Raw genomic sequence first — 11,566 nt, forward strand, 5'->3', positions numbered from 1 at the left:
CAGCGCCCAGGCCCAGAGTTCAGGCCCCACGACTGACCCAAAAAAAAAAAAAAAGTTTCACAGACTTTCCCTGCCTGAGCTGGCTTTGAACCATGATCCTCAGCTCTCAGCCTCCTGAGTAGCTAGGATGACAGGCCGGAGCTACTGGCTATAGGTTGTTGTTGTTGTGTTGTAGATTTGATCTAACTGTTTTGTGCTTGTGTTTGTTGTTCTCAGAGCTACAGAAACCCTGTCCAATATGAAGAAAACCCGAGAACGATTCTGCAACAAAGAAAGGGAATTCGTGTATAAATTCAGAGTGGGACGGGAGTGTTTGGAACTGCGAGTACCTCTCACATTTCCCGTTCAGGAGAACACCAGTCACCTGCACGGACGCCTGATGCTACTGCACGCTCTTCCTTGCTTCATCGAGCGCGGTGAGGACTGCTTTGTGTTTACCGGCTCCCGGCTTTCTTGCAGTAACAGCTCCCATGTAGCCCAGCGCTCGTGGCTCACACCTGTAATCCCAGCTACCCAGGAGGCTGAGAGCTGAGGATTGACATTCAAAGCCTGCCCCAGACAGCAAAGTCCGTGAGACTCTTTTATCTTCAATTAACCGCCAAAAAGCCAGAAGCCAAAAAGCCAGAAGCCCAACTGTGGCTCAAGTGACAGCCTTGAGTGAAAAAGATAAGGAACAATACCCAGGCTTGAATTCCAGCCCCAGTTCTGGCACACACAAACAAGCTTGTATGTTAGAGTGTCACAGTGGAAACATAAAATAGGAGTTGTTTTAACTGCTACAGGAAAATCAGAGCAAACCCTCAGGTCCTTTTTGGATTGAATGATTTTCCTGTAACCCTTGTAATCATTTATAAAGTAAATAACTTTAGTATCAAAATTAGATTATATAATGAAAACTGCTTTTCAAAGATTAGGGGAAAGTGGGCGCTGGTGGCACACACCCGTAATCCTAGCTACTCAGGAGGCTGAGATCTGAGGATCACAGTTCAAAGCCAGCTTGGGTAGGAAAGTCCGGGAGACTTATCTCCCATGAACCACCAGAAAACTAGAAGTAGCGCTGTGGTTCAAAGTAGTAGAGTACTAGCCTTGAGCAAAACAGCTCAGGGATAGCACCCAGGCCCTGAGTTCAAGACCTGACAAAAACAAAAAAAAGACTAGGGGAGAGCTTTTCACCTCTGAATTGAGTTGTGTGATTTCTAAGGCTTCCTGGCTCTCGCTAATTATGGAATGGTAGAGTTCAATCACCAAGCTGCTTGTTCTTGCAATAATCTGATCCAAAGCGTGGTCACACGGAAGGACTAGTTACCTCTGAGAATCTTTGCCTGCCTAAATGAATCCCCAGTGTGATCCTTTTGTGCTCACGGCTAGCGCTCTACCACTTTGAGGCATAGCTCCACTCCTGGATTTCTGGTGCTTCATTGGAGATAAGAATCTCATAGACTTTTTCTTTGCCAGTCCTGGGGCTTGAACTCAGGGCCTGGGCACTGTCCTTGAGCTTCTTTTGCTCAAGGCAAGCTCTACCCCTGGAAACACAGAGCCACTTCCGGCTTTTTCTGTGTATGTGGTACTGAGGAATCGAACCCAGGGCTTCATGTACACTAGGCAAACACTCTACTACTGAGCCACCTTCCCAGCCCCCTCATGGGCTTTCCTTCCCAGGCTGGCTTCGAACCACGATCCTTAGCTCTCAGCCCCCTGAGTAGCTAGGATGACAAGGCATGAACTACCTTCACAGGTCTTAACATTTTAACTTTGCTCTGAGCAATAAACAGGGTCAAAGAAAAACTAATCTCTTAAGCAAAGTTCACTTTCATTGAAGATTCTGTTGAGTGTTTGCTTAAGAAAGAAAATGCCCCGTTGTGACCCTTAGCAAGTAAGCATTCTCCTGTTTGCCTGAGTTTGCTAATGGTGGCGATTGTCCCTTGCACAGATCTGGAAGCAGCTCTGAGGCAGTTCATAGAGGAAGAATCGCTCCAGGACTACGACACGGAGGCTGAAGCCTCCCTGGAGGCTGTGAAGTCAGGGGAGGTCGATCTCCACCAGCTGGCGAACACCTGGGCCAAAGCTTATGCCGAGGTAAGAAAATAGGGCAGCCAGGCGCCGGTGGCTCAGGCCTGTCATCCTAGCTACTAAGAAGGCTGAGATCTAAGGATCATGGTTCAAAACCAACCTGGACAGGAAAGTCCATGAGACTCTGATCTCCAATAAACCACCAGAAAACTGGAAGTGGCGCTATAGCTCAAGCGGTAGAGTGCTCACCTTGAGCTTGAGCTGAGGGACAGCGCCCAGGCCCAGAGTTCAAGCCCCACGACCAACAAGAAAAAAGCAAGAGAGCAAGAATAGTGCAGGCCTCCAATTCCAAGGATATCCTGCCCTTGGCGAGCACTTGTGCATTGCTATAGGAAAGCAAAAGCCTGGTACTGAAGCCTTCTGTCTCTGCATACCTGTCATGTCAGCCTGTGCTTGTGGGCTCCCGGCTGATGTAAAGACTCGCATAGAAGAAGATTCTTTTATGTAGTATGTTAGAGATCTGTGATGGAAAGGAGCTGCTTTTGTATCTGCATCCTGAACGGGCTCTCCATACTTCCTGCTTCAAAATACGGAGCACCCACTGAAGCTAGAATCTCAGATCAATGAATAATTTATGCTATAATTCTTTTTTAAAAAATTTTGTACCTGCTGGGTACCCATGGCTCACACCTGTCATCCTAGCTACTCAGAGGACTGAGATCTGAGGATCACGGTTCAAAGCCAGGCCAGGGCAGGAAAGTCTGTGAGACTCTTATATCCAATAAACCACTCAGAAAACCAGAAGTGGCACTGTGGCTCAAGTGGTGGAGCGCTAGCCTTGAGCTGAAGAGCTGAGGGACAGCATCTAGGCCCAGAGTTCAAGCCCCACCACCGACAAAAAAAAATTTTTTTTTAACCTGTCTTGGAGCTTGAACTCAGGGCCAGGGTGCTTCATTTTGTCTTATAGTCAGACCTGGGGCTTGAACTCAGGGCCTGAGCGCTGTCCCTGAGCTTTTCTGCTCCAGATTAGCGCTCTGCTACTTAGAGCCACAGCGCCACTTCCAGTTTTCTGGTGGTTCATTGGAGATCAGAGCCTCATGGGCTTTCCTGCCTGTGCATCAAACCCCGATCCTCAGCTCACAGCCTCCTAAGTAGCTAAGGTTACAGGTGTGAGCCACCAGCTCCCAACTCTGAGCTTCTTTTTGCTCAAGTCTAGCCTTCTCCCACTTGAGCCACAGCTCCACTTGTGACTTTTTTGGTTGTTTGTAACGGACATATGTCTCACAGACTTCCCTGCCCGAGCTGACTTTTATCTATGGTCCTCAGATCTCAGCCTCCTAGTAGCTGGGATTACAAGCTGGTGCTGGGCTAATTTATTAATCTAATTACATTCCACATAGGACTTAGAGAGTATTTCGTAGTGAATAGTTGTTTGTTCTTTATTTGAAATTCTAACTGACTTTTATATAACAACCTTATTCCAATAGCAATAATTACTTTTAAGCTTTGATTTTTCTTTTTGTGTGTGTGTGTTGGACCAGTATTGGGGCTCAGGGCTTTGTGTTCTTGATTGTTTGTTTTCCTGTCAAGGCTGGTGCTCTACCACTTGAGCCACAGCTCCACGTCCAGCTTTGGTTAGTTTCGGTGTCTTCATTTACGTTCCTTTTGTTACCTGGTTTTATAACCTCTTCATTTTTCATTTAAATAGTATACTCCATAAGCTGTAAGTGCTACACACATTGTAACTTCGTTTTACTGAGGAGGAATTCCACCAACTAGACTAGGACAGAATGCCAAGATACCACTGAGAATAAATGCAAAGAAAAGAAAAGACACGTTGATTTCCCTGGAGGTTATCAAGCGATCAGGTCTGCAGATTGGCAGACGTCACCTTGTTTCCATCCCTGTAAGATGTGCAGAAGTGTAGGAGGAGGAAGAGTAACTGTAATTCACTCCAGGAAACTGATTATGTAGAGGAAAAGCAGGAAGCGCTTGCTAATGGGAGCCCAGGCTCCAAGGATTGTTGTTTTGGAACGTGCGTTCTTTCATAGAAATGGGATGGTGGCATACTTAGCTTTTGGGAGACTGAGGCTTAAGCCAAGGTGTAACTATATAACCCAGGCTGGCCTCCAAATCCCATCACAGCCAACTGAGCGCTGGGATTACAACACTGCGCTACCACACACAGTTACATATTATTACTGTTATTGTTGATGATATTATTATTACTGTGGGTACTTCTTTCCCTTGGTCTCTGGTAGTGCTTTGTGCCTGCCCACAGGTAACTGACAGTGACCCCTTAGTGGATCTCTCCCCATAGTCTCTTCCTACTCAGTCAGTCCTGGCTACCATAAACACGGAGGTCCTTCTGTCCTCGTGAGACTATACAGAAGCAGCCTCACGCATGTCCTCCTAGCCCTGTCTTAAACGACAGTGGTCCGCCATGTTCACAAATGAGTGCTGTGCTCCCTCAGACCACCCTGGAACACGCCAGGCCCGAAGAGGCCAGCTGGGATGAAGACTTCGCAGATGTGTACCACGACCTCATCCACTCGCCCGCCTCGGAAACGCTCCTGAACCTGGAACACAACTACTTCGTTAGCATCTCAGAGCTGATTGGGGAACGAGACGTGGAACTGAAGAAATTACGGGAGAGGTAGTTCACCTTCCTGCGTTACCGTAGTTACACGGATGGAACATTGTCTCACCCCTTCAAATAGGAACAGAACAGCCTGATTTGGTATATTCATTAAAGGATGCTATAGAAAACTCCTTTACCTGTATATGTAAGTGTGCAGTTTTAACTGGGAGAAGTCCCTTCCAACTCTGTTCCTGAAATAGACTGCGCTTGGTAGAGTTGATTTTTGTTTTTGTTTTTTTGTTTTTTGCCAGTCCTAGGGCTTGAACCCTGAGCCTGAGCACTGTCCCTGAGCTTCTTTGGCTCAAGGCTAGTGCTCTACCAATTGAGCCACCACATCACTTCCAGCTTTTTCTGTGTATGTGGTACTGAGGAGTCGAACCCAGGGCTTCATGCATGCATGCTATGTGAGCGCTCTACCACTGAGCCTCATTCTCAGCCCTCGTTGGTTTATTTCTAACAAAGAACTAGGCGTGAGCCACCGGCACCTGGCTTAAAAACAATTTTCAGAATGAAGAGTTGTTAATGCCTGACACACTGACACAACTCATCTGAAATAGCATAAAATTTCCTTTGACCTAAACTGTACAGTCTAAAATACATGGTCTCAGATTTGGGACACATGAAATAAGTGGTAATGATAAGCTGGGCATTAGTGGCCTGTAATCCTAGCTACTCAGGGGGCTGAGATCTGAGGATCATGGTTCAAAGCCAGCCCCAGCAGGAAAGTCCATGAAACTCTTATCTCCAATGAACCATCAGAAAACCAGAAGTGGTGCTGTGGCCCAAGTGGTAGAGCGCTAGCCTTGAGCTGAAGAGCTGAGGGACAGCGCCCAGGCCCTGAGTTCAAGCTCCATGACCAACAGAAAGAAAGAGAGAAAGAAGTGGTCATGAAATTTTATTTATTGAAGTCTTTGTCTTTTTTTTTTCTTTAGAAGAAATTTGCTAGCTATTTTTTAAAAACCTTGAAAAATAGCATTTGCACTTTTGTTGGTGGTGGTGGTAGCGGTCATGGGGCTTGAACTCAGGACCTAGTCATTGTCCTTGGACTCTTTTACATAAGGCTAGCATTCCATCACTGAGCCACAGCTCCATTTCCGGTTTTCTGGCCATTCATTGGAGATCAGAGTCTCACAGACTTTCCTGCCCAGGCTGGTTTTGAACCATGATCCTCAGATCTCAGCCTTCTGAGTAGCTAGGATGGCAGGCGTGAGCCACTGGTACCCAGGGCAATGGCTTTTTTTTTTTTTTTTTTTATCCACGAGGGAGAACTCTTATAATGTAAAAGATTGATGCCACAGTTATATTTATAGGGGCCCTGCATTTCTTCCTGTTAAGTCAATTTCACTTGCAACTTTAACCTTCACCTGAGCTGGGAAACTTATAACACGTTCCTTGGCTGCTCCAGGTCATTACCACCAGCTTTTTGTAGAAATGTACATCTGGGCTGAGCAGGGCTCTGGAAAAGCCCTTAACCTGGCATTGATGTGGCCTGAGTTCAGAGGGATAGGGAAAGAAAGATGGGGTGAGGAAGGGGAGGGAAAGGGAGACCAAGAAATGTCTGTGACTAACTTGCGTAAGTGTCTTTAACTTATCACATAGGTAAGTCTAATCAGTCACGATAAAGAAATATAAGTGCACTTTTTGTTTTGCTGGTCTTGAGGCTTGAACTCAGAGCTTGGGCAATGTCCCTGAAAAGTTTTTGCTCAAGGCTAGCACTCTTACCACTTGAGCCATACCTCCACTTTTGGGTTTTTGGTGACTAATTAGAGGTGAGTGGCTCACTTCTTTGTACGGGCTGGTTTTGAACCGTGATCGTCAGACCTCAGCCTCCTGAGTAGCTAGGATGACAGGTGTGAGCCACCAGCGCCTGGCGAAATTCACTTTTCAGAGAAGTTTTACTTAAGTAGATTGCTGGTAAAACTCTCAGCTTATGTATTTGCTCTTAGTTTATACAAAATGTAATTTTTTTGGGGGGGTCCGGTCATGGGGCCTGAACTCTGGGCCTGGGCGCTGTCCCTCAGCTCTTCAGCTCAAGGCTAGCGCTCTACCACTGAGCCACCTTCCCAGCCCCCAAAATGTCTTTTTTTAGAGCACACTTCTTTTGCCTACATTTATCCTCGAAGGTAATTGAACATTTGCAATGAAGATACTTACTCAAAGGTGCATCCAGAAAAGGCAGCACACGGCGCATGCCCCACTCGCTGGGTTCCTGCTGGTAGTCACGTTCTCCTTAATCCATCACCCAGTCAGGAGCCAGTGCTTCCGGCATGGCCACGCCCCCTTCCTGCCCCTGCAGACACTGCGGGGCAGGAAGTCACCGCTGATGAGCTCTTCCTGTAGGGAAAATCCTTCCTAACCTCTGCACAGTATTTCTTTGACTAAAGAAAGAAGGCATGCCTGTCCTCCACCTTCCTCAGACTGTACTTCACATTCCCCGTTAAAGATAGTCTAGTGGCTTCACAATTTGACTCTTAGAACCGAATTGCCAGCCTCTGGGGGTAATAAACTTTCAAGGCTGGAGATCACTTCAGCTTATATTCTAATGCGTAGAAAATCTGTCTTAAGGGTAGGCCCCGGTGGCTCCCGCCTGTCATCCTAGCTACTCAGGAGGCTGAGGTCTGAGGATCGCGGTTCAAAGCCAGCCTCAGCAGGAAAGTCCTTGAGACTCTCATCTCCAGTTAACCAGTAGAAAACCGCAAGTGGCACTGTCGCTCAATGGTAGAGTGCGTGCCTTGAACTGAAGAGCTGAGGGACAGTCCCCAGGCCCAGAGTTCAAGTCCCACAATCGACCAAAAAAAAGAAGTCTGTGTAAGAACTAGAGGTGTGAATCAAGTGGTAGAGTGCCGTGCCAGCAGTAAGCAAGAAAGCCAAGTGAGAATGTATAGCCCTGAGTTCAAGTCTTGGTACCAGCGCACGAGCATACACAACACACACAAATCTATTTAAATTAGAATTGCCCAATCTTTTCTTTGAACAAATTCACGGAGGAGGGGGGTCAAGACCCTCACACATGACCATGGTAACTGAAAGGTCATTTCGATTTGGACCATTTTCATTGATGCTTAGATATCTGTTGGAATTGATAGAATAGGCCGCTAACCATCACTAGTGCACATCTCCCTTACCAAGAATTCAGAGTGACTCCCAGAAATCACAGCGCCCACTTCTGGCCAGGGCTATCTTCCCTTTGCAGACTGTCCCGTACAAGGAAGTCTGAGGCAGTCTCTGATTGGATATGATTGGCTCATCCGAGGTGGTCTCTGACTGGCCCGTCTGAGGCAGACCCTGATTGGCTCATCGGGGGCCATTTCTGATTGGTTGATTGATGTTTCAGGCAAGGTGTGGAAATGGGAAGAGTGATGCAGGAACTGGGAAAATCTCTCACAGATCAAGATGTCAACTCGCTGGCCGCTCAGCATTTCGAGTGCCAGCAGGTAAGTGACGGCAACAACCACACACGCATTTACTTTTTTTTTTTTTTTTGCTCATATCACACACATATATGTGTATAAAATTCACCGTTGGTACGTTGTCACTTTTAGGACTTAGAGAATAAGTGGTCCAATGAATTGAAACAGTCAACAGCCATCCAAAAGCAAGAGTATCAGGAGTGGGTGATAAAGCTTCACCAAGACCTGAAGAACCCCAACAACAGCTCCCTCAGGTACTGGCCCTGCCTGCCTGCCTGCCTGCCTGCCTGCCTCCCTCCCTCCCTCCCACCCTCCCTCCCTTCCTTCCTTCCTTCCTTCCTTCCTCCTTCCCGCCTGCCTTCCCTCCCCCTCTTCCTTCCTTCCTTCCTTCCTTCCTTCCTTCCTTCCTTCCTTCCTTCCTTCCTCCTTCCCTGCCTCCCTCCCTCCTTTTTTTCCTTCCTACCAATCTTTTCTCCCTCCCTCCCTTTCTTTATCCCTGCCTTTCTCCAACTCTTTCTACCCTCTCTCTGTCCCTTCCCCCCTCCTTTGCCTCGATCCTCCCTCCCTTTAATGCAGACCTATCATCCTGCTCACTGCAAAACATGCTCCCATCTTTTTTTATTTGTTTAAGTTGCCATGCAAATCCAAGCTGATTGAATGTTTCTTTTAGCGCTTCTGTGACCAGGCTGTGTGTGAACCACTTGAGGGCCAGGGAATTGGTGACGGCTTGGTTTAAAATAGAATTAGAACTTGAGCTTCAGGCCTGGGATGGTGGCTTAGTGGCAGAGCGCTTGCCTAGCATGCATGAAGCCCTGGGTTCGATTCCTCAGTACCACATATGCAGAAAAAGCTGGAAGTAGCCCTTTAGCTCAAGTGATAGAGTGCTAGCCTTGAACAAAAGAAGCTCAGAGACAGCGCCCAGGCCCTGAGTTCAAGCCAGAAATGGAACCGTGGCTCAAATATCAAGCCTGCCTTGAGCAAAAAAGGCAAGTGAGAACACATGGCCCTGAGTTCAAGTCCACTACTAGCAAAGAAAGGAAAAGGAGTGAGAGCGAGAAGAAGAAAGGAAAGAATGAATGAGGGGAAGAAGAGAAAGAAAGAAAAAAGTGAAGCTTCTAGTTTTTTCTTTGCATCATTTACCTTTTTTTGTTTGTTTGTTTACAACATAGCACTAGCAGGAAAGTACACTGTCTTTTATCAGTTGCTGCCTCTGATCTTTCTTCCTTTTTTGCTAGTCCTGGGGCTTGAACTCAGGGCCTGGGCACTGTCCCTGAGCTTCTTTTGCTCAAGGCTAGCACTCTACCACTTGAGCCACAAAGCCATTTCTGGCTTTTTCTGTGTATGTGGTGCTGAGGAATCGAACCCAGGGCTTCATGTAGGCTAGGCGAGCACTCTACCACTGAGCCACCCTCCCAGCCCCTCTGATCATTTCCTTAAGCCTCTGGATGGTGATGGATGGCTCATTGATACAGCTTACTGAGCAGACGTGGGAATAGCAGGGGCTGTGGAACCTTGTAGAAAGCGTCAGGGCTTACCACAGCCTCTTGTCACCATGCATTAAGGGAAGGCTTAGGCGTAAGTTGGAGCACAGACATTCTAGCCATTCCTTAAAGAATGATTGTGACAACTAGGCAAAGAAATCATATGGATGATGTTATTGATTTCAGCGAGGAAATTAAAGTTCAGCCAAGTCAGTTGGGGGAGTCCGTGGAAGCCATGGGAAGGATCTATGAAGAGCAGAGGAAGCTGGAGGAAAGCTTCACAATCCACTTAGGTGAGTGTGCAGTGTTCCCGAAGTCGTCGTCGTGTATTGCAAGAAAAAAGTCCTTCGCACGTGAGTAGAGCAATACAGTTTGTGTGTGTGCCAGTACTGAGGCTTGAACTCCTAGCTTTACACTCTCATTGTGTTTGTTGTACTCTACGCTGGCCATCTACCACTTGAGCCACACCTCCACTTGGATCTTTTTTTTTTTATTTTCTGGCTCATTAGAGATGAGTCACATGGACTTCTTGACTGGGCCGGCCTCAAGCCAGATCCTCAGAGCTCAGCCTCCAAAGTAGATAGGAGACAGGCAAGAGCCACAGGCACACCGCTGTTTGTTGATTTGTTTCTTGTCTTGAGGCTTGAATGCTGTCCCTGAGCTCTTTTTGCTCAAGGCTAGTGCTCTGCCACTTTGAGACACAGCTTCACTTCCGGTTTTCTGGTGGTTCATTGGAGATCAGAGTCTCACAGACTTTCCTGCCTGGGCTGGCTTTGAACCATGATCCTCAGATCTCAGCCTCCTGAGTAGCTAGGATGACAGGTGTGCCCGGCCTTGTTCATTTTAAATGATACCTTGCTTCCAAAACCACCTTCTGACTCACCGCTTTGTCCCTGGGTGTTTGCAGGTTATGTATACATGTTATACATATTGTCTCGAGGGCTCGCTCCCGAGATTTGTGTGTATACCCCCTGGATTTCTGACCTCCCCCCCCCTCCCCTTCTCCTCCCAGGAGCCCAGCTCAAAACCATGCACAACCTGAGGCTGCTGAGGGCTGATGTGCTGGACTTTTGCAAGCACAAGAGAAACCACCGCAGCGGCGTGAAGCTACACCGGCTGCAGACGGCCCTGTCGCTCTACTCCACCGCGCTCTGCGGCCTGGTGCTGCTGGTGGACAACCGCATCAACTCCTACAGCGGCATCAAAAGAGGTGAGCCCCGGGCCGCCCGTGACGCCCCGACCTCCCTCCACCGAGGCGCAGGCAACGCCAGACAGCAGCAGCCCCCGGCCAGGGCTCCAGCCACGCCCGGATTATTTCAGCCCTCCATGCTCTCCCCACTCTCTCCTCTCTCGCTGTCTTTCTCCTTGGCTATCTCCATCACTGTCTCCAAAATGTGTGGCTGTTTTTTAGAAGAAAGCAGAGTATATGTCTCCTATCTTCAGAGAACCCTGAGTTTCCGAGGCTCCTAAAGATTATAATCAAAGGCTCCCTGATAGAAAGATGGATTGGAATCTCAGCAGGATTTCCAGGGCCCGCCCCTCAGATTTTCGTTATTGGAAATCACAAGAAATCACCCTTGAAAGCTTTGCCTTTCCATTTCCCTTAGGCTGGGCTGCGTCTCCGCAAGTCCTGGACAGCCCTGGCTCACACCTAGTCACTTGCGTGTGGTTGTTTTACACCCTAGATTTTGCCACAGTGTGCCAGGAGTGCACTGACTTCCATTTCCCGAGGATTGAAGAGCAGCTGGAGGTGGTCCAGCAGGTGGCGCTCTACGCAAGGACCCAGCGCCGCAGCAAGTCCCGGGAGCCTCGGGGTCAGTCCCTCCTGTCCCCGCACCCTCCCAGAAGTTCTGTGTCTCTCCACATGGACACGGTTTTTACTCAAGAGAGCATTGCACTCAGAGCATGAAGGGTCGCAGGAGGCAGGGTGAGGCAGCTCAAGCCCTTAGAGGCTGAGATCAGAGGATCACGGATTCTAAGCCAGCCTGAGCAAGGATGATTGGTGAAGCTCTTTTTTTTTTTTT

The 11,566-nt window shown here is 48.0% G+C and overlaps 1 protein-coding gene across 1 annotated transcript in view; it reads left to right on the forward strand.

Annotated features, from left to right (window-relative positions):
* Positions 1 to 220: 220 nt before the first annotated feature.
* LOC105991005 (chromosome unknown open reading frame, human C12orf4) overlaps positions 221 to 11,566 on the forward strand; it is a 21,422-nt gene continuing 10,076 nt past the window's right edge. Inside the window, exons 1-8 of the mRNA XM_013023563.1 lie at positions 221 to 416; positions 1,931 to 2,076; positions 4,485 to 4,666; positions 7,986 to 8,085; positions 8,194 to 8,315; positions 9,729 to 9,835; positions 10,555 to 10,752; positions 11,228 to 11,356. Of these exons, the coding sequence (XP_012879017.1) occupies positions 239 to 416; positions 1,931 to 2,076; positions 4,485 to 4,666; positions 7,986 to 8,085; positions 8,194 to 8,315; positions 9,729 to 9,835; positions 10,555 to 10,752; positions 11,228 to 11,356 (1,162 nt within the window). The 5' untranslated portion in view covers positions 221 to 238. The remainder of the gene's footprint in view (positions 417 to 1,930; positions 2,077 to 4,484; positions 4,667 to 7,985; positions 8,086 to 8,193; positions 8,316 to 9,728; positions 9,836 to 10,554; positions 10,753 to 11,227; positions 11,357 to 11,566) is intronic.

The sequence above is a fragment of the Dipodomys ordii genome, unplaced genomic scaffold (genome assembly GCF_000151885.1).
Source record: "Dipodomys ordii isolate 6190 unplaced genomic scaffold, Dord_2.0 Scaffold69, whole genome shotgun sequence".
NCBI lineage: Eukaryota > Metazoa > Chordata > Mammalia > Rodentia > Heteromyidae > Dipodomys > Dipodomys ordii.